At 36.4% G+C, this 26815-nt stretch overlaps 1 protein-coding gene across 11 annotated transcripts in view; it reads left to right on the forward strand.

The window, feature by feature from the left end:
* Positions 1 to 26815, forward strand: part of Deup1 (deuterosome assembly protein 1) — a 120479-nt gene that overhangs the window by 883 nt on the left and 92781 nt on the right. For 6 of the 11 annotated variants that reach the window (XM_010633695.3, XM_010633686.1, XM_010633692.1 and 3 more), the window contains exons 1-4: positions 1 to 40; positions 1109 to 1181; positions 16717 to 16888; positions 18965 to 19060. In XM_010633695.3, the coding sequence (XP_010631997.1) occupies positions 1153 to 1181; positions 16717 to 16888; positions 18965 to 19060 (297 nt within the window). In that variant the 5' untranslated portion in view covers positions 1 to 40; positions 1109 to 1152. Of the gene's footprint in view, positions 41 to 1108; positions 1182 to 2621; positions 2756 to 16716; positions 16889 to 18964; positions 19061 to 26815 lie in introns of all 11 variants that reach the window. The other 5 variants (XM_010633689.3, XM_010633688.2, XM_010633687.2 and 2 more) reach the window with 3 other exon arrangements.

Consider the following 26815-nt stretch of genomic DNA (forward strand, 5'->3'; position numbering starts at 1 on the left):
GCCGAGCCTCAGACCTCGGGGCGAGCGCGGCGTGGCGCAGGTAACCGACTCTCGGCCTCCTCGGCCCTCGCCCTGGCCCTGGCCCCTGGGCCGCACGTGTTCGGAGCTGACCTAGCCAGACAGAGGGATGGGGACCCCCACAGGCTGGCGGCCCTGCGGAGGGTGGGCTTGACCTAGGCAGGGGCGAGGACGGACCTGGGAGAGTCCAGAGCAATGATTCAGATGCTGATTGTGTGGCCTTGGACAAGTCACAGCTTGTCCGCGCCTCACATTCCCTACAAAATCATTTTATTCAGCTGAATATTTTGCTCTGGTTTCGTCCACTGTCCCTGCCTCACCCACAGTTCCATTTTCTCTTAAATTATTTTGATGTGGAAGTGATGTGAGCCCCAAAGTCTTTCTTCTCCTTTACCAATGCCCTTTAACCCTCCCCAGTCCTCTTTGCTACAGTGCTATTTCATTGACTTTTATGCAGCAATTTGGAAGAGCTGAAGTTCTTTTCAATACTTAGTTCATTTATCCTCATAGATTATTTTTTTTAACTAAAACTTTGTGACTGGGACAAGCTTTTCTTTTTTAAAAAATCTCAAGCAAGTACTAACATCAACATCTTGTCAAGAAATGAGCCAGTGCTTACAAAAGCATGGATGAATTGTAAGATTTCTATTTTACAGCAATTCTAGATTTTTTTTTTTTAGCCTAAATTTTATAATACAGCAATCATGGGCCAAAGAAAGAATGTACTCAAACTAGGGGATCTACCAGTCTGGAAAGTTTGATAAGACCTGCTGGAACTCCTCCTGAATAAGGAATTCTATTTTATGCATCTTCCTGTACCAAGCACTTTGCAAAGTACCTGATTCCAAACTGTTGTTCAGTAGTAAACAGAACATATCTTTTAATCAGTAACACATTTCAACTTATCACCAAGCCAATATCATAAATGTATGAGGACGGACACTCAAGCCAAGTTTCTGCATTGTGCAGAGCCCAGAGCTGCCACTCAGAAAAACTCATACTAACCTGTTTGCCAGTAACACATTTTTTATGTCTTATAGGTTTATAAATCTAATCATTTTAGGAATCAAGATCATTTTTCCTCTAACAGATTAAATATCAAGAAATGTAAACTAGATGTAGCAGTTTCTTGACATGGAGAACCAGGCCCATAATACAATGGGGTAAGTGCTGAGAAATTTCTTTTTTATTCGTTGATATTTAATTATTTGGAAAAACTCCCTGAAGAAATGTAAATTTTGAAATTTATTATTAATAGAAGAATGTTCCAATTATTTTTGGTAAGAAGGCTAGGAGAAAATATCAGATGACTAATTAAAAACCTATTAGTGTATTTCCAATTTCTGTTCTGTGTGTCTGCCCTAGTTTCTAGGTTCTAATGACTGTGCAGTGTCTGAGAGTGCTGGTACCCAGGCTGGCCTATGCAGCAACTCCTGGACAGCTTGTGCCTTTTTTATTCCCTGCAATGAGGATCCCAGTTTTTCCTTGGCTCTTACCTTTAAGACTTGATCTTACTTACTTAACATGTTAAACACAGCCTCAAAATATTTTACTGAGATATTTATGAAGCGATAAAGAATAGAACTAGTATGACATTCACTATTATAGGCAATCCACTTCCTTTTCACAAACGTCTGTCCTCGCCTCTTCCACAAAGATTTCTCTTCCTATTGTTTCAGTAACCAACTGGCCACTGGCTGACCTCGTAGCTTGGGAGACAAGGGATGTAGAGGTAGTTCTAGACTGCCCAGTCTTGTTTGTGACTGTTTCTGGCACTGATCACACCACTCTAGGTGTCTTACTATCAGAGGAGATTCTGCTCAGACCATGACATTGATATCAGATTAAAAGAAAACTTCAGAAGTCTGGATAATAACTGTCACTTCTTTAGCCCCTCCTTTCAAGAACCCTGCTGGATATCATTCTCATTGTATAACAAGAAAACTGCCTGTAGTATAGTATGATCTAAGCTTTTGTGACAGAGAACCCAAAAGAATGGCTTAAATAAGATTAAAAGTTTATTTCTAGTCTAAAGATTGAGCAGACCAGGACTGGTAGGGTATCTCTGCTAGCCTCACTACATGATTTCCATCTCTAGACACAAAGTGATTGCTTATCATGGCTGTGCTCCTTCAGTCATGACTGTCCTGTTCACAGAAGGAAAGGTAAGGGTGAGAGTAGTAAGACAAGACCTCTCCCTTTAGGAATGTGACATGGAAGTGGCTGGCTTCACTTCTGTTCACTGTCCACTGATGGAACACAGCCCCAGCTGACTACAAGAAAGGCTAAGAAAGGTGGTTTCTGACAGGGAAACCCTATGTACACTTAAAGCTTAAGAAGTTCTTTAATATTGACTTATCATTGACTTCATGATAGTGTAAAAGTGATACATCTCAGAAGCCATGTCTCATATTTTGAATCTGATTTTTTTTTCACCCTGGCTAATAATACCTGGTATTTCTTTTTGATGGTGCTGGACATTGACAACAAACCCAAGCTTCCAGTTAGCCACGTGACATGATGGTAGACAACTGATCATCCACAGTGTACCATGTTGCTAAGCTACGATGTTCAGTAGATTAAAGGTATTGATGTATTTTCAGTTTCAGATATTTTTCAACTTATCCAGATGTAACTCCACTATAAAATGAGGAGCATCTGTAAAGGGGCAAGTCGCCACATTGAGAAATTTGGAAGGAAAACGGAAATTTACCCCCTACGCTAGCATACACAACTGGTTAGTACAGGAAGTGTAATTTGAATTTAGATGGGTCTGACTCTAATCCCTGCATTACTTCCTGCACTGTAAATGAATAGCAATGAGATATAAAGAGCAGGCTGCCTAGTATCCATAGCAGAGGCAATTTAATATTCTGGCTTGAGCGTGTGCTGGGTTGCTGGTATAATAATCATACTCAGCTCTAAGATACTAATCAAAGGCCTCAAAGGTAAGGTTAGGTACCAGATCAATTCACTCCTAAAAATCTGATGCCATGACTATTTCTCTCCATTTATTCTTTTTTAAAAATTTATTGAGTACAGAACAGGTAACAGGTATAATATTAAGCCCTACAGTTCATACAAAGATAATTTAGAATTTGGTAGCGAACTGTGGAGCTTGTTTGGATGCAAAATAATTATAAACTAGAAATTAATGAGAATTTCTGTACATTTCCATTTCCACACATCATGACAGATGTAAAACCTGAGATTATTTACCATAATCTCTAGAACATAAGGATCTGTATTTTCCATGATATTGAGCAATAAGTGAAAGTCTGGGTTCATGAAGCATAAAACCTCATTAGGGACTTGTCATGTAGCTTATGAAATCAGTTTACCTTTGTACCCACTAATGTTTTGTGGATCGGCCTTCATTCAATACATATTTAGCATCTGCCATGAGCTGCACATAAAGCAATAGAAACATAAATAATGTATCATATGCTGATATTAAAGAAACTATGTGTATGTAGTATAAAAGTTATTTGGTTTTGTATCATCATTACCAAAAACCAATTTCCTGTTCTCTTCTTCCCTCCCAGTTATTCACTTCTAGAAGTAACTACTTTCTGCTGATTCGCCAGCCCCCACCTTGGTGTTTACCGACATATCTCTAAATAGCATGTTTTTATTGATACTTCTTAAGTTTTTCAGTTTCAGGCAATATCTGGTGATTACTAAAATGGATATCTCCCTCCACAGTCACACTTCTCCCTCCTCCATCCTCCCAATACATTATAATTTCAGTAGGATCGGTGTTCTCATTGCCTTGTTATGCCTTTGTAAGGATTATTCCCCTCTGAGTCCTGTAATGTGTTGTGATTATTTTCTTCCAGGACAATATTTTTTCTGTAGTTGATAACCCTGGTATCATAATTATAAATTATTTTCAAATTTTTTCTGCACAATTTTCTTCAAAAAATGCATTTCTGTTTATATTTGAGTTCCTTCTCTATCATGTGAGCTACTTGCCTCAAACTTCTAGGGTGCCTGACTGCTTGTTCCTATGTAAGAGTAATGGAGAAGAAAGCTGTTGGAAAGTTTGTGTGCACAAGGAGGGGCTTACTGACAGTAGTCTTCACTGAATGGTCATTTGGGCTAAGCTGTTTCCTTTCAGGACTCCATGTCACTTTCAGCCGATCATCTGTCTCAGGTGGACCCTATTCCAGAGAGCCTTCTTCTAATCCCCTATAAATTTCGGTTGCTCAAACTCTGAGAGCTGAGAAGAGGGAGAAGACTTGCACTGAATGACTTTAATTAAATGTCCCAGTCTCAGCATAGTGGCCCTACCCTCACTGTGCCTGATGTTCTCCTGGTTCAAAGCCTTTCTCTTTTATCTTCTGCCAGAAAATGTGCCTTGAGGTCAATGTCAATAAGAGGATTGGAAGTCCAACCTCCTCTTAGCCATTCTTCCTGATTTCATGCAACCCTCTACTTTCAAAGTACCTCATTGAGTTGCTTCTTCACTTTCTCCACTAGCTTCCATTATTTCTGTCCTTATAGACTTAACCTTATCAGTTAAAAGTAGCTCATTACATTACTTTAGTAGGACTCAGAAAGGTAGTATAATGTGTGTTCATCCATCTTTAACCAAAAGTCTCATTTTTCTCTACTGAATCTTTTATTATACTTTTTATGTGACTTATACCTTAGACATTGATCTCTTTCATAGAATCTTGTCAAATGCTTCCTAAAAATCTAAATTCTGCTGCATGATCCACCAAATTCTTATCTACTATGAAAGTTGTATTTTCAAGAAACAAGGTAGATGAATTTGAAGGCATAAATTCTCAGGTCTGAACTCAGAAAGCTCCTTTAAAACAATGCTGTTCTCTTTGTACCTCTTTCTTAACTCTTAAGAGTGTCTCTTTCCTCTAAGATTCAATAATTCAGAATCATAATTTGACTTACCAGTTTCTTGATGAGTTAAAATGCAGTCTTCATTAGTTTGTAAAAACTTTTAAGTTTTCTATTTCAGTATTTCATGACATTAATAAGTTGTGACAATGTATACTTTTTGTTCATTGAAATTTTCTGTAATTTGACCATTTCTCTTGACTTCTGGATGGCCTGGGTTATGCCCCCCTATTCTCCCTCAAACAAACTTTACCCTCCCCCACATACATAGCCTTGTTCCTCTCCAGAGTAATAAATTCAACCGGTTCTTCTGATTTCTTGTTTCTGTGATGAAGAAATAAGATGAAATAAACCTACGGTAAAAGTTCTCATATCTAACATGAATGTAGATTCTGAAGTATTAGCACATTGCCAAGAGATTATAGGAATTCCGTGCATGATTTTGAATGGAAGGAAGAAAATTCAGTGGGGAGGGGAGAGATTTTTTTAAAAAGGAAGATCTATTTGAGAGACTAATACGTGATAGGGAATTAAGTAACCATTCTGTTTTAGGAACAGTTTTCTTTCATTAGGTTAGGAAAAAGGAAGATTTCTTTGAGAGACTAAGTTATAGGGAATTAAGTAATAATTCAGTTTTAGGAAAAGGTTTTATTTTTAGGTTTAGGGAAAGTTGAAGAAGTACCACTATATAGGATACATTTGCATGCACTTTTTATAGGGCAGTGTTTATAGACAGCATCAGTTAAATTCCATTTTTTAAAAAAGAAGGCCTGGTAAATATAAACCTAGGCAGGTTCCCTTAACCTATTTTAGTTTCTATGGTGCTCAGTTTTCTGAGTCTTTCAACAACTTAGAACATTTATGAGCCTCTAGTCAGAGCACTAGTGAAATAGAAAGGTGACAAATACATGACCATTACACAAATGTGTACAGCACGAAGATCCTCTCCACAAGGACTGGTCTCATGAGACAGCAGTTCATGCAAAAGCTAGTCCATCTTTGAGCAAAACTCAAGACAGAAGAAAGGAGAAATAGAGACAAAAACAGGAAAGCATACAAGGGCAGTAGTGATACAAGTACTGGGGACAACAGGACTGTGAAGTTGATCCAGCAACAGTGTAGGCCAGTGGATTCTAAGGGCTCAGCTCTTCAGCAGTGCTTGTCTTCTCTCTGGTGGCACCACAGAGATCAGCACAGCTCCTGACACCAGCTAAGTGTGTAGTCAGAATCTTTGTGTGGTGAACTGAAAGAATGACAGTCTGTTCAAGGGAATAATGTCCGACAGGATGATCAAATATAAACACCATATCCAAAGACCAAGAAAGAATGGAGTCAAGTTTCAGAAGTAACTGGAAGTGGGGTGTATGTGAGCAGAATGTGAAAAATGAAGAGAATCGGGGTGATTTTATAGACACATTTGAGGTACTGAGACATCTCTTTTTAATTGGGGAATATATAGGATATGTTGTGTAGGAAAGGCTGAGTGATCAGCCTGCTTTCATGGAGTCTCTGAGGGGAAAATCCTAAGGCTCATTGTTTTCTCCTTTTAATATTTAAAGTAGGTTGTGTTACGAAATTAACAGAAACATTTGGCTGTTATTCCCATTTTAAGCAATATTAACTTGTTGCTTCTTATAATTGGAAGTGTTACAGAATAAGAAAATGTGTTTCATATATTGCTATACCAAAGCACAGAGGTGGGATAGCTGTCCCTGGGAATAACTATTGGTTAAGCCATAGTGGCAGGGAGCAAACTTAATCTGTACAAATGCTAAATGTATTAAGGTGTACAGGACAAAGCTAGATGCACTTATAAAATTTATACAAAATGACCTCCAGATTTCCTCTTAAAAACAGACAAAATGCAACTACAGACAAATTCAACTACTTCTTGCTAATCAGATAAATTTCAAGTTAATTTCAGTTAAAATGATTCAAGAATAGAAAAAAATTGGCAGATCAGCAAAACAGTTGAGTCATAAATGATAGCTGTTCAGAGTACCCATGCAGCCAGTATCCATTCATATTAGAAACGGAAGTGGCATGGGAGAAGTAATTGGTGCCATGGCCTAGGAATCCAGGAATATCCAAATTTTGCCTCAAGTCAAACAATCTCAGAGGAGATACATCCATGATAACGATGGCAATGAAGAACAAAGCACTTTGAACAACGTGTAATGTGGCCTACATTTGGGAGGCTGAATCAGGAGGACTGCAAGTTTGAGTACTGCCTGGGCAAATTAATGAGACTCTGTCTCAAAATAAAAAGGACTGGGGATGTAGCTCAGTAGGAACATACTGGGTTCAGTCCCTAGCACCATGCACACACACAATAATATAACATAATGTGGTGAGGCCACCCACTTCACAGTGTTACTGGAAGCAAACATACGGCAGCCCTCTTTTAAATAGCTCTGTAGCGACATTCATTTACATTTTTACAGGCCAGCTTTTGGTACAGGTACATATCGTGGTTAGCTCCAAGGGAGACTGGAAAATTTAGTTATTTTTTTTTTAACTGGACACATACCCACTCTGAGTAACATCGGAATTCTATTAATATTGAAGAAAAGAAATATAGATAGTATGTATGTATATTAGTTCATTTTGTTGCTAGGACAAAATACTTAAGGGTGAGTACTCTAAAAAGAAAAGAGTTTTGGAGTCTGGAAACCCAAGTTCAAGAAGCCCCAGCTGGTTTCTGCTGAGGCCCTCACGGTGGGTGGCATCACAGTGGCGGAAGCACATACAGAAGAGATCACATGGTGAGACAAAGCCACAGAGTTCCAGTGACCAGGCTTCCCCTTTTTATAATCCACCCTCATAGAAACTAACCAGCGTCACATGGGAACTACATTGGTCTTTTCCAAGCTGGGTGCCCCTAATGACCTAACATCTCCCTCTGGTAGGCCCCTCCCATCAAAAGTACCATCACCTCTCAGTATCACCACACTGAGGATGAGACTCCAGTATTTTGAACTTCTCAGAAAACACTCAAACCATAGCAGTTGACAACTAGAAGACAAGTGGTAAGAATGACTCAGACCACTAGGTATGGTGAGAAGTGGTCAGAAGTTAGCATATATTTATGAGGTATTGCCAGTAAGACTTAATGCTGGTTTGGGGGCTTGGGGAAAACACAAATTCAGAATCATGATTTAGAATTATTCTAAGCAGCTAGTAACAGTTACACCAATTAGAGAAAGAGTGCTAGAACAGGGCCAGGTTTGTGGAGCTGGGAGTAAAGTGCTGTTTTAAACATGTAAAGTTTGAGATGCTGCTACATGTCCTGTGGAAATGTCAAGGTTACCCAGGTAATTGGACATAGAGTACTGGAGCTCAGGCTGCAAATAAAAGATTTGGAAGTCACCAAAACAAGCTTGCAGGGGAGATAATTAGAAATTCCCAACATTCCGAAAGCTATAGTTTTTAAAAAGTTGTCTAGTATTGAAAAAGACTCAGATTTTATCCATACTTGCCTAATTTTCTGTGTTTAAATCTAGGGAAAGAGATGGCCCCAAATTTAAATGGAAAAGGATGAAAGACCATCCTCATGTATACTAATACTGTAGTCTCATCAATAGACTTTCTGTTAAGGGGAAATTTGAATGGTCCTAGATGTTGGTGTACACAAATGTAGATAAACATTGGTTCAGTATGAACTATATCACATGTTGATTCGTATAGCTGATAAATAATTTAGATACATAAGTTTAATGAGAATAGTGAAGCTATTTATACTTCTAAATTATTACAAAGATACCTCTGAATAAAGAGGTCAGTGCCTTCAAGTAGTTCACTGTTACTCTCCTCTTGCTGCCTTCCTGTGGTGCATGAAGAAGTTGCTCAGAATTTAAAAAATTATTAAAGAAAGGAAAGTATCATTATTGTAGTTATCTTAACAGATCACCCTCTCTTTTTAAAACAAATAATGAGATTTTAAATTTGTATGTGCCTAGAATTCTGATAGGGACTTGGAGGCTATGGCAATACATTTTATTTCTACTAGTGTCTCCTTTTTATGATTATGATAAAGGTCTCACAACAGGCCTTTGTAAGCACAGTTAAGCACACTTTTTAAAAATAATACTGAAGTTTACACCTACTCAAAGTCCCAGCATTAAGCTTCTTTCAAAAAAGAAAAGAATAAACAATACGAGCCACTATCTCATTTATGCAGTAAAATTAAGCATTTTAGTAATACGGCAAACATTAATGATGACAGTAAATAACATTTCTTAGAAAAGTGCTTGGAGAAAGCTATTTTTAATTTATGATTCAATAATTTCAAAGAAGGGAAGTGTGAAACTATGATAACTTTTTTTTTTTTTTTTACTTTATTGTAGTAGGAGGGACAGTCAAGTAAAGAGTAGGCTGAAATTACAGACACGCCTGTGAACATGTGTTCTGGGCCGGGAGTCATGGTACACACCTGTAATGTTAGCACTCAGAGAAGCTGAGTCAGGAGGATGGGAAATTCAAGCCTCCCCTGGGCAATTGGTGACTTAGCAGGAGCCTTTTTCAAAGTAGAGAACATAGGGCTCAGTGTGAAGCCCCAGGATTCAATACCAGTATAGGAAGGAAGGAAGAAAGGAGGGAGGGAAGAGAAAGATGAAGAGAGAGAAAGGTGGTTAGATTGGTTCTGCATATTTGGAGTCTCTCCACTTGGTCTTGTTTATTTCTCTGGTGTGATGAAGTATTTGTATTTGATGTTCAAAATTGGCTCTGTGAGCCACCATGGAAGAATTAAATTATACTTAGTTTAAATTATTGCCTAAGGCAAATAAGTATGTACTGTAATACCTTAGAATATAAAAGATTAAAGTTCCATTAAAAGATTTTTGAAATAATCAAAACCTAATAAGATTATTTATCAGTCCTGCGCAAACTCATTTTCTTTCTTCTTTTTTCTTTTTTTTTTTTTTCTTCAGTACTTGGAATTGAACCCAGGGCTTCACATTAAGATACATCCTTAGCCCCCTTTTTTATTGTTTAAACAATAAAAGTGTATTACTGAGTCACTAAAGTAGCCATCTTGCTAGTTTAGCCTGGGATTACAGGAGTGTACCACCACACCCAGCTGAAAATTCATTTTCTTAGACCATTTAAGTTTCATGAAATCTCTATTCTCTATTGCTCTCTCCATAACTTCTATACTTGACTTTTAAACTCCCTCTTCTCTCTCCCAAGCTTCAGACTGACTCATTTCTATTTATGTATCTCATGTCCCAAACTGAATATCACTGGAATAGGAGTCTCTCCTTCTCCCCCCTCCCTCCCTCTCTCATCTCCCCCACCAACCTCATTTTATAAACGTTTTTCCATCTCCATTGTCCAGACTAGTAAGTGGTAGAGGACCCTATATCCCAGTTTGTGTAGAATGGTTACTGTTGCCACCTAACATGACTATTAGTGCCCCCCACTTTCAAAATCATCTTGAATAACAAATCATATGGTCATCACAGGATTCCGTCTAAGTCCTGCCCTTTTAAGAACCAGCAGGTAAGACTATTTTAAATGACTTTTCAATAAGAGTCCACCAGTCACAAAATTGGTGTGGTTCACCTCTATATAGTTCATGCAATTCTTTTTTAAATGTAATAGTTTTATTTAAATATAATATCTGTACATATTTGTGAGATAAAAGATGATGTTTTGGCTGGGCATGGTGGCACACACCTGTAATCCCAGCACTCAGGAGGCTGAGGCAGGACGATTGCTGTGAGTTCAAGACCAGCCTGGGCTACATAGTGAGTTCCAGATGAGTCTCAACTACATAGTGAGTCTCAAAAAAACAAAAAGAAAAAAAAGATGATGTTTTCATGTGTATATTAGGTAGCAATCAACTCAATCACTAGCATATCAATTTAAACTTTTATCATTTCTTTTTGAAGAATACTTTCAAATTGCTCTCTTCTATTTTGAGATATATAAAATTTATTGTTTATTATATTCATGGTGCTATGCCATACAATGCCAGAATTTATTCCTCCTATCAAACAATAATGTGGTCCCTGTAGATCAACTTCTCTGCTTTTTCCCATCCTTTCAGTCTCTGGAAAACCACCATTCCATTCTCCACTTCTTTGAATTCTACGTATAAATGAGATTGTGTGAATGCACTCCAGGTCCATCCATGTTGTCATGAATGACTTTTTAAATGGTAAAATAGTGCTCCTTTATGTATATATATCACCTTTTCTTTATCTATCTATTGGCACATATTTAGGTTGATTCCATGTCCTGACTGTTGTGAATAGTAGTAAACATGTGTTTTTCACATGTTGCTTTCATTTACTTTGGATATATACCCAGCTTTGAAATTGTTAACTCATACAATAATTTTATTGTTAACTCACACAATAATTTTTGGAGAAGTCTCCATACTCTTTTCTATAACAGCTATATTAATTTACATTTCTGCCAATAGTGTACAGAGGTTTCTCTTTCTCCACATCTTTACCAGCACTTCCTATTTTTTTTTTCTTTTTTGATAATAGCTCTCTTTATAGAGGCGAGAAACAATAGCCATGAGTCTTGAACAAAAAAAACAGAGCAAAAGGTATTAACACCATCTGACTTTAAATAACTATATTTTACTATATTAAAGTACGTATTATGATAGCTACAGAGCTGTTTTATATGACACATTAATATGTAAATGGTGTACAAATACACACACACACACACACACACACACACACACACACACATATATATGTATGTATACAATGGTTAATACTTGTCAAATCTGCAGCTGACCCCAAACTGGGAGATATAATGATGATTCCAAATTTATAAGCTCAGATTTACCTTGCTTAGGAAGACTTCTGTTACACTGCATCCACTCCAAGTCTGTATTCAGTATGCCTTCTGAAGTGTGGACTGTACTCATCAGCCACCCACCTGCCTATCTGCTGTATAGTTCTCTCTCTCTCTGCAGAGCCAATTGGTCTTGTGTCTTTTTCCCAGTACCTCACACAAAGTTTAATGAATATTTGCTGAAAGGACTAGTAATGGTGATCTACACTGAGAGGCTAAAATTATCAAGATGAAATTTGACAAGGATAAAGTCCTCCCCTTGGATATTCTCCAAGAAATAAACAAGCACAAGATAGTGAATAGTTATCTTACTCGTAGCTTGCATAAAAAAGGTTTTTAGACAAGAATAAACTCACCTTAAAACAGTATATCACTGCTTTACTCTTTCCCATCCAAAATGTGATCTTCATTTGGTGAAATGTAAATATCTAACACCTAAAACAAAGAAAGTGAGTCTTTCTGGAGCTAACCAGACCATACCTTGTTACTATATTAAAGTCCTGAGTGGTACATTTCCAGTAGGAAGCCAACAAACAAGAATTTGTTCAAAGGAGAACCACTAAGATTATGAAGGGTCTAAAAATTTTACCAGAGTCATTCAGTTTCTCATTCATTTAAATATATATTTTCCAGGCAGTATACTGGGTGCAGGGAATAGAGCAGTGAAAAACAGTATCTAGGAACAATCAAAGGAAATAAAGATAATTTTGGAAATAAGAAATGGTCACCCGAATGAAAATAAGTAAAGACTGTTTTGTTGCAGAGCTTTCTATAACAAGGGAATCACCCACTAATCACTTGCGTTTGCCAGAGAATACAATACAGGCTGGCAAGTGGGAGAGCTTTACATAGACTGGTAAAAAGGAAAGGCTTCAGATCTGCTCTGATTGAAGGCCCTTGGCATAGGAAAACAAGCTGGATCACTAGAAGTAAGCTGTCCTGTGTAAATGGTTTGGGGAATATATTTGGCCTTCTCTATTTCATTCCATGTTGGAAGTGAGAGCAAAAACCAGGGAAGTTGATAGTCAGTGGCTGGATCCTGACCATTCTGAGATGATGGCTGCAAACTTTGTGGCTTGGGTCTTTGGGCTGGTTGTCCCAGTTCCAAGTTGCAATTTAGAGTATACAATCATAGGGTCTGGCCATAATTCATTTGTATATTCAGTCCCTAATACTGAACATTAAAAACTGTATTCAGCACATAATGGACTGTATTTAAATATTTAAGGTCTATTATGCTGAAAAGTTCTGAGCAATCTCAGTATATTGAATTGGGACCAGTGGGTGGAACAACTCTTGAATTTAAAAAAGAAATTTTATAAAACTCATTGCTATCTAGATATAATCTCAGACTGTGATTACCTGTTAAAGAGATAATTCAGATCAAGGCTGAGTGACCTCTTTGCAATGATGTTACAAAACAGATCCTGTACTTTCCCATTTGTCAGAATAACATATCTTTATTACCAATGCAGAATCTTGGCTTTTGTCCTAGTCTTGCTAGTCAGATCAGTGGCACATTATGATTCTCTTATGAAATATTTGTGTAAGGAATTCACACAGTGTACAGGCAGTTGTATTAGATGGCTTGTAAGGTGCCCCTCACTCTGAGAGTCCAGTATTCTAACTTTTGCATACTGTAGTCAAAACCAGGAAAAAAATCATTCATTCACTTATTGGATAATAATAATTGGGTAAATAAGTAGATTACATTATGTCCAAGCTCTACTTTATAGAGTGTATTTTGATTCCATTCCTACATGCCAAGGAGGTAGTAATGAAATGAACTCATTTGTTCATTCTTTAAAGATGCATTGAGCATCTGTTGAACCTACCTATAACACTGCACTAGGCTCTTAATGAATAAGACTGATAAAGTCCCTTTTTTTAGTCCTTTTTATATTAGCAAAACAACAACATAGAGAGCTATATATGTTAAGCAAAAGAAAAAAAATGGTATGAAAACACCAGGCCGTACTTCTGTTCTTTTTCCCTCCATTTTATAACTGATTAAAAACCAATCAATTGGGCTGTTCCAAGTTTTAGCTATTATAAACTGTGCTTCTTTGAACATGGGTATACGTATATCATATATCACTGTGCTATGATTCTTTTAATTATTTTGGGAAGATAGTAGGGAAATAGTTGGGTCAAATAGGATCTCTAATCCTAGTTTTTTGAGCTATCTCATACTGATTTCCACAGTGGTTGCACCAGTCTACACTCCCACCAGCAGTGGAGCAGGGTTCTTTTTTCCCCACAACCTGGCCAGCATTTGTTATTGGTTGATTTCTTCACATCAGTCAGTCATTCTTGGGTGAGGTGGAATCTCAACATTGTTTTCATCTGTATCTCTCAAATGACCAGTAGTATGGAACATTTTTCATATGTTTATTTGCTATTTCTGCTTCTTTGTCTGAGAAATGTGTGTTCATTTCAGATGCCCATTTTTGGACTGGGTCTTTAAATTTGGAAGGTCTGATTTTTTTAAGTTCTTCATATATTCTAGATAATAGACCCTTGTCTGAGGAACAGCTGGTGAAAATGTTTTCTCACATCTTATTTTTTAATAAGATGAGATCCCACAGGTTGATTCTTTGTGCTAGTTCATGTGCAACTGAGGTTTTGTTCACAAAATCTTTTCCTATACCAGTGTCTTCAAAAGTTCTGCCTAATTTATCTTCCAGAAAGTGTAGTGTTTCTGTTCTAATATTTAGATCTTTAATCCATTTTGATTTTAATTTGGTGCTTGGTGAGAGATATAGGTCTAATTTTAATCTTTGGCAAGTTAAAACCCAGTTTTTCCAGCACCATTTATTAAAAAGGCTATCTTTCCTCCAGTGAGGGTGTTTGGCTCCTTTGTCAAAGATGAAGTGGCTGAGTGTGTCTGGAGTTGTTTGTGCATCTTCTAATCAGGTCTGTTTCTTTTCCAGTACCATGCTGTTTTTATCACAGTAGCTTTGTAGTATAGGGATTGTGTTATCCCCTACTTAGTCTTTGTTGCCTTGACAGCCCAATTGCCCATCAACTGGAGACTGGATAAAGAAACTGTGTGGGTTTTTTTTTTTTTTTTTGTAAAATGTAGTACTACTCAGCCATAAAGAATGATAAATTAGAGACATTTATAGCTGAGTGGATGCACGTTGAGGCAATAATCTTAAGTGAAATAAATAGGACACACATATAAATACTGAATAGTTTATCTGGTGTGAGAAACTGAAAGTGTAATAAGGATCAAAAGGCATAACAGATATTGTGAAAAAGGAAGAAAAGGTCCTAGGGGGAAGAGGACGTAGGAGGGATTGGGGAAAGAAAAGAAGGGAATGTAATTAATATGAGAAAATGAAAAAATGGAGACAAAGTCTTTGTAAATAGGGAGCCTGGAGAGGTTGAAGGGAGGGGAGGGGAACGGGGAAAATGTAAGAGCCAAGATATATTATGTAAAAGTACAAATCTTCAATGATGAATGTCATTATATTGTATACCTAAAAGGTGTCAATAAAATTAATTTTAAAAAGAAGAGAGTAAATATTAATTAAGATTTTTATAAAAGAATTAGTATACTTCCTTTCCTCAGATCCGTTTTAGGTTTTAAGTAAAAATTGTGCCTTAGGATTACTATAAGAAAACTTCAAAAGTGGTACATTGTACTTAAAACCTCTCTGATGCAAAACTGGTTAGTGTTTTTTTGTTTAGTTTTGTTTTTTTGTTTTGTTTTGGTGGGGTACCAGGGACTGAACTCGGGTCTTTGAGCTTGCAAGGCAGGCCACCGAACTACTGAGCTAAATCCCTGGCCCTGGGCTAGTGCATTTCTAACAAACCAAGGACAGTCCTTGGTCAGGTTGATGATGCTGGGTATTTTAGAAAGTGATTCTTTAAATTCTGAATTTTGGGGGTTTTAATACTTGTTTGTAGCCTTACTGCCATGAAGCAAATTTGTGCTGTATTTTTCAATCAACGTAACACCCTGTCTTTTACTCAGCGGTATACAGGAAGGCACGTAAAATGGGGAACAGCTGCCTAGGATCTAGCTCTTCTGCTAATCAGTTGTGTGACCTTGAACCTCTGTGGACCGCAATCTTTTCAAAATGCTAAATTATCCTTAATTAGCCCTGAAATCCTAATGTGGTTAAAACTAAATGAAGGAAATGTTATCATTTTGCACCTGCTTCTTCCTTTTGCCCTCCTCCCTGCTACACAAATATATTAGAAGCCTAATCATCACCATTGAAATGAATTCTGAAATAACTTGCTTACCTAATCTGGACATTTGTGTGTCCTTTAGGCTTAAATCTGAGGCTTCAGTAGCCACATACTGTGCCATCTCCCTGTGGAACATTTCAGCTTCTCTAAAGGAAGACCCTGTATTGGGAACACCTAGACATCTGTCCTCTCACCACTGTTCAGTCTCTATAATCCTATTACCAAGAATCTTGTTTCAAACTCAGAGGACCTTCCTAGGCCCAAGATGTTACCATGTGCATGACTAATAGTATTCCCTTTGTATAAAGATTTATTTTATGCTGTACTCATCTGTCAGATCAAGTTCCTTCCAAACAGACACCATGCCAAGTTCCCCTCTGAGGACAACAGTTAGTACTCCTGAATGTCCTACCCCTCCTATTCTTGCTCGTATATCCCTGACCAGCATTAAGATGTCCCAGTTTGCCTTTGTCAAACCTTTTCAAGTCAGAAGAGACACAGGTACATTATATTTACTTGTAGGAGCACTGTGACCTAATCTGAATCTTACCATTTTCCATAGTTAGCATATTCCATAGAATTAACCCCCTCTTTAAAAAAGTCATTTTTAAAAATTAAGGGTATGTAACTGTTAGCTCTGAAATTAGCTTTTGGTTTTAATTTAAAACTTAACCTTTAGCTTTGGATTTCTTCCTATTTAAATAATTGAACAATTTAAGGAAATAATAAAGCTGTGCAGAGCAATATAATCATTTTTCTTGTCCTTACTCTTCACTCTTTTACAAATGCATTTTACTTTTCTACATTTTTCAGAGCTTCTCCTTGTGAGGCTGAGCTTCAGGAATTAATGGAACAAATCGACATCATGGTAAACAATAAAAAATTGGACTGGGAAAGAAAGATGAGGGCTTTGGAGACACGATTAGATCTTCGAGATCAAGAGCTGGCAAATGCACAAACTTGTTTGGATCAGAAAGGTCAAGAGGTATTGAATACATGTGTTAAAAACTGCTAATCATCAGCCTCTTACAAATAGTATTTATTCTCTCATATATTTTTCATTATAGATGCTTTTTCTCAGGCAGTAGCAACAACATTTATTGTATAGTATGCTAAATGTATTCAATGAATAAGAAGTGCAGGGATTAAGTCCATAGATATTTACTGGTGAAGACAGATTTAGCATGTCAATGCCATCTCTAAAAATAAATTCTTAATATATATGTGAAATAAATATTGTCTGCAAGAAAAGATAGGAATGCTTTTGCTGCTATAGAAACAAAAGAGTGGTCATCAAAATTGTACCTTTGTACAAGACAGCGTACAGGAGCATTTGCTTCTTTTAATGTTAGAAAAATGTTTCTTGACAATGAGATGTCAAAAAGAGAATAGTTTGGCCAAAGTGTTTTGTGTGTGTGTGTGTGAGACACCCACCAAGGAGGTGTTCTCTCAGCCCGTGAGGGTGGCTCACTGCCAGAATGTGTGCTCTCAGGCCTGAGAAGTTCAGGACAACCATCTGCCTTATTTAATATGGACTTTTGTGTTTCTGTATATTTCTTTCTTTTTTTGTTGTTTTTGTTTGTTTGTTTGTTTTTCCTTTGGTATGGGGGATCAACCTCGGGTCCTTGCACTGTTGCAGAAGGAATTGGTAAATGACACATACAGAAAGCAGAATGGAAGTAAAATAATAAAAAGTTTATTTTTCCAGTGAAAGTTGATCACCCTCAAAAAAGCAGAGCCAGTGATCAACCTCCTATTGGGTTGCAGCTTCTTCTTTTATAGGTTTTTCAGCTATAATCTCATTCAGGGGATTACATTTCATTTCCATAGTTCACATTACCCATGTACAAATTACAGTACAAGACAGTTAACTTTAACTGACGTAACAATTCCTTGTAATTAGGGAGTTTACCTTAAGATTCATCTAGCTAGCTATTCTAGTGCACAGGAAGTGGGTGTTTAAGGTCAGGGATGAGGCCAGATGTCCCACTTCATGGTCAATTCCTCCAGTGTTTGTCAATTTTGAACTAAACAAAGCAGATTGCTGTTAGAGAAGTCATTTTACATTTTCCTAATATTTTGTAGGTTTTTAAATTACTTACAAAAGTTCTCTGTATCAGTAATTGTGAGGCAGGCGGCAGCACCACTGAGCTAAATCTCCAGCCCTAGATATTTCATTTTGGTAATAGATAAGATAAACTTTGTTAATTATATTCTTGAAAAATCATCAATTAACTTATCATCAGCCATTTTGTTAACCTGTACTAGTTTTTCAATGGAACTTGGTTTTGTGCATAGTTACATATGTTATTGTTTGAGATGGTTAATTTAGCTATTGATATCAAATTTCCCTTTACAATAAGATGCAGTTGATCAGTCTTGGCATATTCAAGGGATTATTCTTTCTCTTTTGCATCTGTAATGTTACAGATATGTAAACAAGAGTCTTAACTATATTTTAAGCAGGCTAACTCAGTAAGCCAAGTTCTTAACATTTCTTAGATATTCATCTTTTTAAAATGTTAGTTCCTATTAAAAAAATGCAACAATTACTCATGGTATGTCTTAGTTTCCCTGGAAGGCAGTGAAAAGAGTGGGAGGGAGGAGGGGAATAAAGGGGAGTTGAGAGGGAGAGGAGAGAGAGGAGAGAGGGAGAGAGGGAGAGAGGGAGAGAGAAGGGAGAAGGGAGAGAAAGGCAGAAAGAGACATATAGAATTGAATTATGCTAGGAGAGGTTTTACCTGAGTAACAATGACATAGCCTCTCAAAACAGTAATGCAAAGTAAATTCTAAATATTTGTTTAAAATGTGATAGTCATAAGAATTTTTTTGTGAAAGATTTATACCATACTGTATTAATATGTAGCTAGTGGGATACTATTAGCAGTGTTTGTTTTTTGCGAATTTAATTATTAATAGCAATTTTAAGACCTCTAGCATAAATATTTATTCTTGGATTGGGACTGCAGTTTTGTTTGAATTGTGCTTCTCTTTTGCACATTTTCTGGTTTTGTCAGGCAAAATTTCAAAAAAGAAAAATTAACTTTTATTCTTAATGCAGGTAGGGTTACTTCGACAGAAGTTGGACAGTCTGGAAAAATGTAATTTAGCAATGACTCAGAATTATGAAGGACAACTACAAACTCTAAAAGCTCAAGTAAGGAAATTTATTACAATTATATTACACATTTTGATATATGCTTTTGACTTATAGAACTGTGTTAACTTTATTAAAACCAATTTGTTGTTGTTTGTGGTACAGGGAATTGAATCCACTGCCTTCACACTGAGCTATGTCTTTAGCCCTTTAGATAGGGTCTCATTAAATTGACCATATTGGGCTTCAATTTTCAATCCTGATCCTCCTGCTTCAGCCTCTCAGAGTCATGGAATTAGAGAAGTGCGCCACCACACCCAGTAAAAGCAAATGTTTTTAGTACAAGCCAAGGTTCTTATATTTTAATTACACATTTAGCCTGTCTTTCATTTGTTTATACTGACTTGGTTTCACTTAGTAGATTGTCAGCTCTCTATACCGTCTTCCCTCTTTTGCCATTAGCACAGTACTAAACAAATAGTTTCCAATTCTTCCAGACACTTGTGGACTGATTAAATTATAATAATTAATTATGTGAATAACAGTAAAACTAGAATTATTTTTATTGATTATTACTATCTAACATGGATAGCCTTTTTTCTATGACAATTTAAAATATGGAAGTCTGCTATTATGAAATAAATCATTGAAAGAATAAAACTGGTTTCACTATCTTGTTACCGGTGGGGCTTTATCATAAATCATAGTGCTTCTGCAGATTTCATGAGAGGGTAGCTGATTTCTTTCTTACTCATCATAGCCTACTGTGTTGGCAAGCAAAAAGTTTTTTCTCCCTCACCACAAATACCCCTAGGGTAGTAAAAGTCAGAGCTCAGAACTAGGTGATGCTATACCCTTGCTTAACCAAGTAAATGAATCAATAGGAAATAGCTTTATTATTAAAGTTCACCTTATAATCAACTTGCTTGGTGTGCGAAGGTTTACAGATGATAATATAGTTAAAAGAGCCCAAAATAGTTAGTGATCCTTCGTAAGTATCTTTTTAGGAGCAGAGTCAGTCATTAAAACTGAAATCTTCTGATGTCATTTAACAAGTCTCATCTTACCTATTACCTTAACAGGTAAGACTAGAAAATGAGTTTAGCCCACCTAAGCATTTTGCCTGCAATTCAAGTAATTGGGACTAGGTGGTAGCTTGGATTATGAAATTAAAATATTTTTTCCTAGGTGAGACTCCAAACATGTAAAATTTAAATCAATAAGTCTAGTTTTTTCTATAATGGTCTAAAACAAAACCAACATAAATATAAAATCACTGCAATTGTTACACATTCATATACTTACTTGTGACTTGTGCTGGCATATTTATAAAACAACATAAGACCATCCTGGGAAGTAAAGAGAAGATATTTCTTAGATTGGTTAGGAACCTTTGAAGAGCACAGTAGTGAGTTCCCTGGGATTTCTTTTTGCCTCACATACTGAGTAACAGAGAAACTACAAATCTAGATTTACAAATAAAAGAGGCCTAAAGAAATCTTGTCTCCATTTTATAAAATAGAGTAGTAATCAACCATAAAAACAAGAAACTAGAGACATTTATAGCTAAGTGGATGCATGCTGAGGCCATACTCTTAAGTGAAATTAATAGGACATGTGTAAATACCTAATCTTTTCTCTGGTGTGAAAAACTAAAAGTGTAAATAAGGATCAAAATGTATAATTGATATTGTGTAATAGGAAGATAAGGTCTAAAAGTGTAGGGAAAGTGAGAGGGGTAGGGGAAAGGTTAGAAGGGAAAAGAAAAAATGTGATAAAAGGAAAAAATGGAAATAGTCTTTGTAAATAGGGAAGGGTGGAGGGGGTGAAGGGAAGGCAAGGGAATGGGGAAAAAATAAGATACGTCATGTAAAGGTACAAGATCCTAATGATGAATGTAACTTTATTGTATACCTAAAATGTACCAATAAACCTAATGAGGAAAATATTGAAGCAGATAATATCAATCAAGATTGGTAATTTTAAAAAAAGAAAGAAAGAAAGAAATCTTGTCACCAGCCATAAGATCGGGCAGGAGGCAAACTAATAATATCGAACACTTTCAGATAATAACTCCTCCAACCAATACCACAGGCTGGGGGGAAGTCTGGCCACTTCCTACTAACAAATGCTGAGCAGAAACCTAGATTTCTGCCCTTTCCAAATTATAACAAAGTAGCTCAGGCCCCCTATTTGTGTGCTGTCAGAGAAGACTGAGTGGAGAGTCAGGATTTTTGTCCTACCAGACATTAACAAAGCTTCCCCCAGCTGAAGTTTATCAGTGGAAACCATGTATATCACTGGATTTTCCCACCTATTTATGGGCATGAGGTGAAGGGGTTGGGGAAAAAAGAAGAATCAAGATATATCATGTATAGGTACAAATTCCCTTTGATTAATGCTATCATTAAGCATATCTAAAATGTACCAATAAAATTAATTTTTAAAGGTAGAAAATTAACAGTTCTCACAGCTTGTCATTTTTTAGACTATAGTTGATGCTATTGTTATTACTGGTTGTATTACTTTAGCCAAAGTAACATAGTTGTTGTGATCTGTTGTTCTTCCTTGATTGCCAATAATAAGATTGTCTGGGGGTCATAAACAACATCTTAGGCCAGTACCAGAGAAATTGGTGCTAGGAAAAACAGGCAGCAACCTCTCAACCCCAATAAACTGAAAAGGCAGGATATTGGGACAAACTCAAAAGCCAAAATCCAGTTATGCCTAGAAGACACCTCTGAAAAGTAGTTGTTTCCTATGGAAATATCAATACTAATAATAAAGCTACCTACCATAAGCAATTTACAAGTACCAGTGCATAAAACAAACTTTTAAAAAAATGAAAAAACAAAAACACACAACTTCAGACCTCCAGCTCACCCAAGGCAAATCCAGGAGGCATTGAGATGAAAGAAATCAAAATTCACCCACTTGAAATCTCTGAAGGGGTAGCAGTAGAAGTAATAAAGAAGATGATTGAGAGTCTAGGAAAAAACGAATCAAAAATAATTACACAGATACCTAAAGAAATGATGTCCATGATAAAAGACATGGTAAATGAATCCAGAGTAGATACAGATAAAACAAAAATAGAAGAGCTTAGGGAAGTGATAAAAACCATGAATGCTCAACATAGAAAAGAAATGAATTCCATAAAACAGATTCAAACAGATATCCAGGAGATAAAAATTCTATTGAAAATATACCCAACAAAATCAATCAATATGAAAACAGAGTATCAGATCTAGAAGACAGGTTTGTGATTAGAGATCATCAAATGAGAAACTTGAGCAAGGGTCTGTGAAAAAAATCAATCCAACAACTGCTAGATAATACAAAGAAGAAGAATATAAGATGAATTAGAATCAATGAAAAAGCAGAGGATAGCACAAAGGACATAAAAAAAAAACTGTTCACAGAAATAATAGAATAAAATTTCCCGAGTATACAATAAGAATTTGACACACAGATAAGTGAGGCATACAGAGCCTCACAATTAGTCATAATCAGAAAAAAAAAGAACTATGCCAAGGCATATAATAGTCAAGATTCCAAAAAGTCAACACAAGAACAAAATATTTTTTTAATTGAGTTTATTGGTACATTTTAGGGATACAGTACAGTTACATTCATTATTGGGATCTGGTACCTTTATATGACAGGTCTTGGTTCTCATTTTTTCCCCTTGTCTCTGAGAACAAAATATTAACAGCTGTTAAAGAAAAGAAACAAATTACCAATAACGAAAAACCCATCAGAATCACAGCAGACTTCTAAACAAAAACCTTGAAGTCAAGGACACCTTGGGACAAAGTATTTCAAATCCTGAAAGAAAGCAACTTCCAACTCAGATTGATGTACCCTGCAAAATTATCTTTCAAAATTGATGAAGAAATAAGATACTTTCATGTTAAAGAATACATGAAGAAATTTATGACCACCACATGAGCCCACCAAAAAGTGTTGAAGAATATTTTAGAAAAAGAAAACAAAGACAACAATTCCATGAATCCTAAAAGAATGAATCTGCCAGGCAAGGCAAGCAATCAAACAGAAGGGAAAGGGAACCAGCAATAGGAAAATAGCATGAAAAGGATGTCAATATATATCAATTAAAGCATCAATGTAAATAGCCTCAATTCACCAATCAAAAGAAACAGATTGGCAGAATAGATCAAGAAAGAAGATACAATAATACATTGCATTCAAGAAACACATTTAATTCAAAAAGAACTTCATAGACTCTCCAGTATCCACACCCCTTCAACCTGGCAACACAGAGGAGCCCAGCCATGCAGGCACCAATACAGAGGTGTTCATGCCCCCTGCTACCCCTGGAATAAGAAAAAGAAGGCCTCTCTAAGGCTCCTGTGATAAAGGCACACCACACCACTATAGTGGTAAGTTGGAGGGACCAGCACCTCACATCAGAACCTGGTCTAACTTCAGGGGAAAGACAGCTGGAACCTGCAGTAGAGCCTTGCAGAGTTCAACCCAGAAGGAGGACAGAGATCTCAACTAGGGCCTTGCAGACAGAAATCAGCCTGAACCTCAGGGGACAGATGCTGGCTTGATGAAACTAAATAGCTTAGAACTACACACTCCAGCCCATGCTGTGTATTGTATCAACAAAGGCACACTCTGAAGGAGGCCCTCTATTTTTATTTGTATTTTTTAACCTTCAAAGTAATGTTTCACTTATCTTTAGTCATTTAAAATATCTTTAGCTATCTTTTTCTCTTCTCAAATTTTTTTCATTTTTAAATTTTTCTACTTTCTCTCTCTCTCTTTCTCCACCGTGATCTCTATTACTTTCCCCTATTTCCTGTTCCTATTCAAATTTGAATTTATTTTCTTTCTTTTCCCTTTCTTCTCTTTTTCCTTCTCTCAATTGCCATTAGTTTTAAAAAACTAAACAAAATAAAAAACATAAAAAAGCAAGCAAAAAAAAAAGTGATTACAGTCTCTAGCCTCCCTATTGCTGTTAGTTTCTTCTGCTCTTGGGTATATTTTGTTCTGTCCTCTCCTCTTCTCCACAACAACTCTCTAGAATTTCTGTGATCTTCCTGTGTGTCCTCTGACCTCACTTCTAACCTTTTTCTATCCTATCTATCTATCCCTGCCTCCACAACTCCTCCCCATCCTGAAGGATAAAGTTGCTATATTGAAGACTTTATTCACTATAAACATATTTTTGGCTGGTCCTTGATTTTGATTTAATTCAGTGTTAAAGGTGATAAATTAATAACTACCACAAATTTTACAAGCTGCACTTGATGCTATTGTGTTGTTGACTGTATCACTTGGGTTAAAGTGTTGTGATTGATCTAATCAGTTGTCCTGTCTGGTATAATGAAATGAGTTTACCTCAGAGACATTAGACGCTCAAAACCTAAAGACCAGCTGTATCTGGGAGACTGAAATATTAACCCAGGAATAAAACCAAGAACAGTACCAGTGACAAAAATAAAATGAGAAGGCATTTAAACAAGACACAACATAGACTTCCACCTCACCAAAGGTAAACTCTGGGGGAAATGAGGTGGAAAAATCTGAAAATCAACCATCTGGATACACTGAACCGATAGCACAGTAAATAAAAAAAAAAACAGATAAATGAGGGTCTAGAAAATTCAAAACAAATAATTTCCCAGATAACGACAGAGATGGTGAGAAGAATGAAAGACATAATTAGAGACTCTAGAACAGAAGCAGATAAAAAAATAGATGAGCTTAGTACCATGATGGAAACCATGAATGCCCAGCATAGGAAAGAAATGGAAACCTTGAATGTCCAACATAGGAAAGAAATGGAATTCATGAAACAGATTCAAACAGATCCACAAGATTAAAAAATCTATAGAAAACATTCACAGCATGATGAATGAATGTGAAGATAGAATTTCAGACATAGAAGATAGGATGGTGGTCAGTGACCATGAAAAGAGAGATCTCTTAAAAACAGTAAGGGACCATGAGAAATCAATACAACAACTCTTAGATGATGCAAAGAAGAATTATATAAGACTGATAGGAATCCATGAAATAGCAGGACAAAGTACAAATGACATAAAAAAAAATGTTCACAGAACTAATGACAGAAAGCTTCCCAAACAGGGGAAGAATTTGACATACAGATAAGTGAGACATATAGGACTTCAAGTAGCCATGATCAAAAAAAAAAAAATCTACACCTAGACATATAATAATCAAGATCCCAGAAACCCAACAGAAGAACAAAATACTACAAGCAGTTAGAGAAAAGAAAACACATACAAAGGGGCCAGGGATTTAGCTCAGTGGTTTCACTGCCTGCTTGCAAGCACAAGGACCAGAGTTTGATCCCCAGTACAAAACACACACACACACACACACACAAACAAAGGAAAGCCCATCAGAATCACAGCAGACTTTTCAACACAAACCCTCAAGTCAAGGAGAGCCCGGAGTGAGGTATTTCAAGTCCTAAAGGAAAACAACCTCCAACCTAGACTGATGTATCCTGCAAAACTATCTTTCAAAATTGATGGGGAAATAAGATATTCCCACTCCCACCACAAAGAACACCTGAGAAATTTCATGAACACCAACCAGCACTACAAACAATTCTAAACAATATTCTCAAAAAAAAAAAAATGAAGACTACAACTCCATCAGGGTCAACAGAGCAAATATACCAGGCAAGGCAAGAAATCAAAGGGAGAGAGGGAAAATTAAAAAAAAATAAAAGAACCAACAACAGGAAAATAACATAACGAAAAACCAACACATCAATTTTAATGGACTCAATTCACCAATCAAAAGAAACAGGCTGGCAGAATGGATAAAGAAGCAAAATCCAACAATATGCTGCATACAAGAAATCCACTTAATCCACAAAGAAATTCATAGACTGAGAAAAAAGGATGGAAAACAGTCCTTCATACAACAGGAGCCCAGAAAAAAACAAAAAACAAAACAAAACCAAAACAAACAAAAACCAAAAAAATAAGATACTAACAAACAGAATACAGAGGATTATTAAGAAGATCATCCATCCTGACCAAGTTGGATTTATTCCAGAGATGCAAGGGTGGTTCAACATATGAAAGTCAATAAATGTAATACATTATATTAACAAAGTCAAGGACAAAAACCATATGATCCTCTCAATAGATGCAGAAAAAGCATTTGATAAAATTCAACACCCATTCATGATAAAAACCCTGCAAAAAATTGGAATAGATGGTCTATACCTCAATTTAATAAAGGCTATCTATGAAAAACCATCAGCCAACATCATATTGAATGGCCAAAAACTGAAAACCTTCATGTTAAAATCAGGAACAAGACAAGGATGCCCACTATCACCACTTCTCTTCAATATAGTTCTGGAAACATTAGCCACAGCAATTAGACAAGAGAAAGAAATTAAAGCAATAAAGATAGGAAAGGAAGAAGTTAAACTATCATTATTTGCTGATGATATGATACTCTACATTGAAGATCCAAAAAACTCCACCAAAAAACTTCTAGACTTAATTGACAGATTCAGTAGAGTATCTGGATACAAGGTGAATACCCAAAAATCAATAGCCTTTCTATACACAAATAACAGACAGACAGAAAGAGAAATAAGGGAAAAAATTCCTTTTACAATAGCATCCAAAAAAATGAAGTATCTAGGAATCAATCTAACAAAAGAAACAAAAGATCTCTACACTGAAAACTACAGTACTCTTAAAAAAGAAATTGAAGAGGATATAAAAAAATGGAAAGATATTCCCTGCCCCTGGGTAGGAAGAATCAACATAGTGAAAATGGCCATACTAC

Source organism: Fukomys damarensis, unplaced genomic scaffold (genome assembly GCF_012274545.1).
Source record: "Fukomys damarensis isolate Sample0158 unplaced genomic scaffold, DMR_v1.0_HiC HiC_scaffold_16, whole genome shotgun sequence".
NCBI lineage: Eukaryota > Metazoa > Chordata > Mammalia > Rodentia > Bathyergidae > Fukomys > Fukomys damarensis.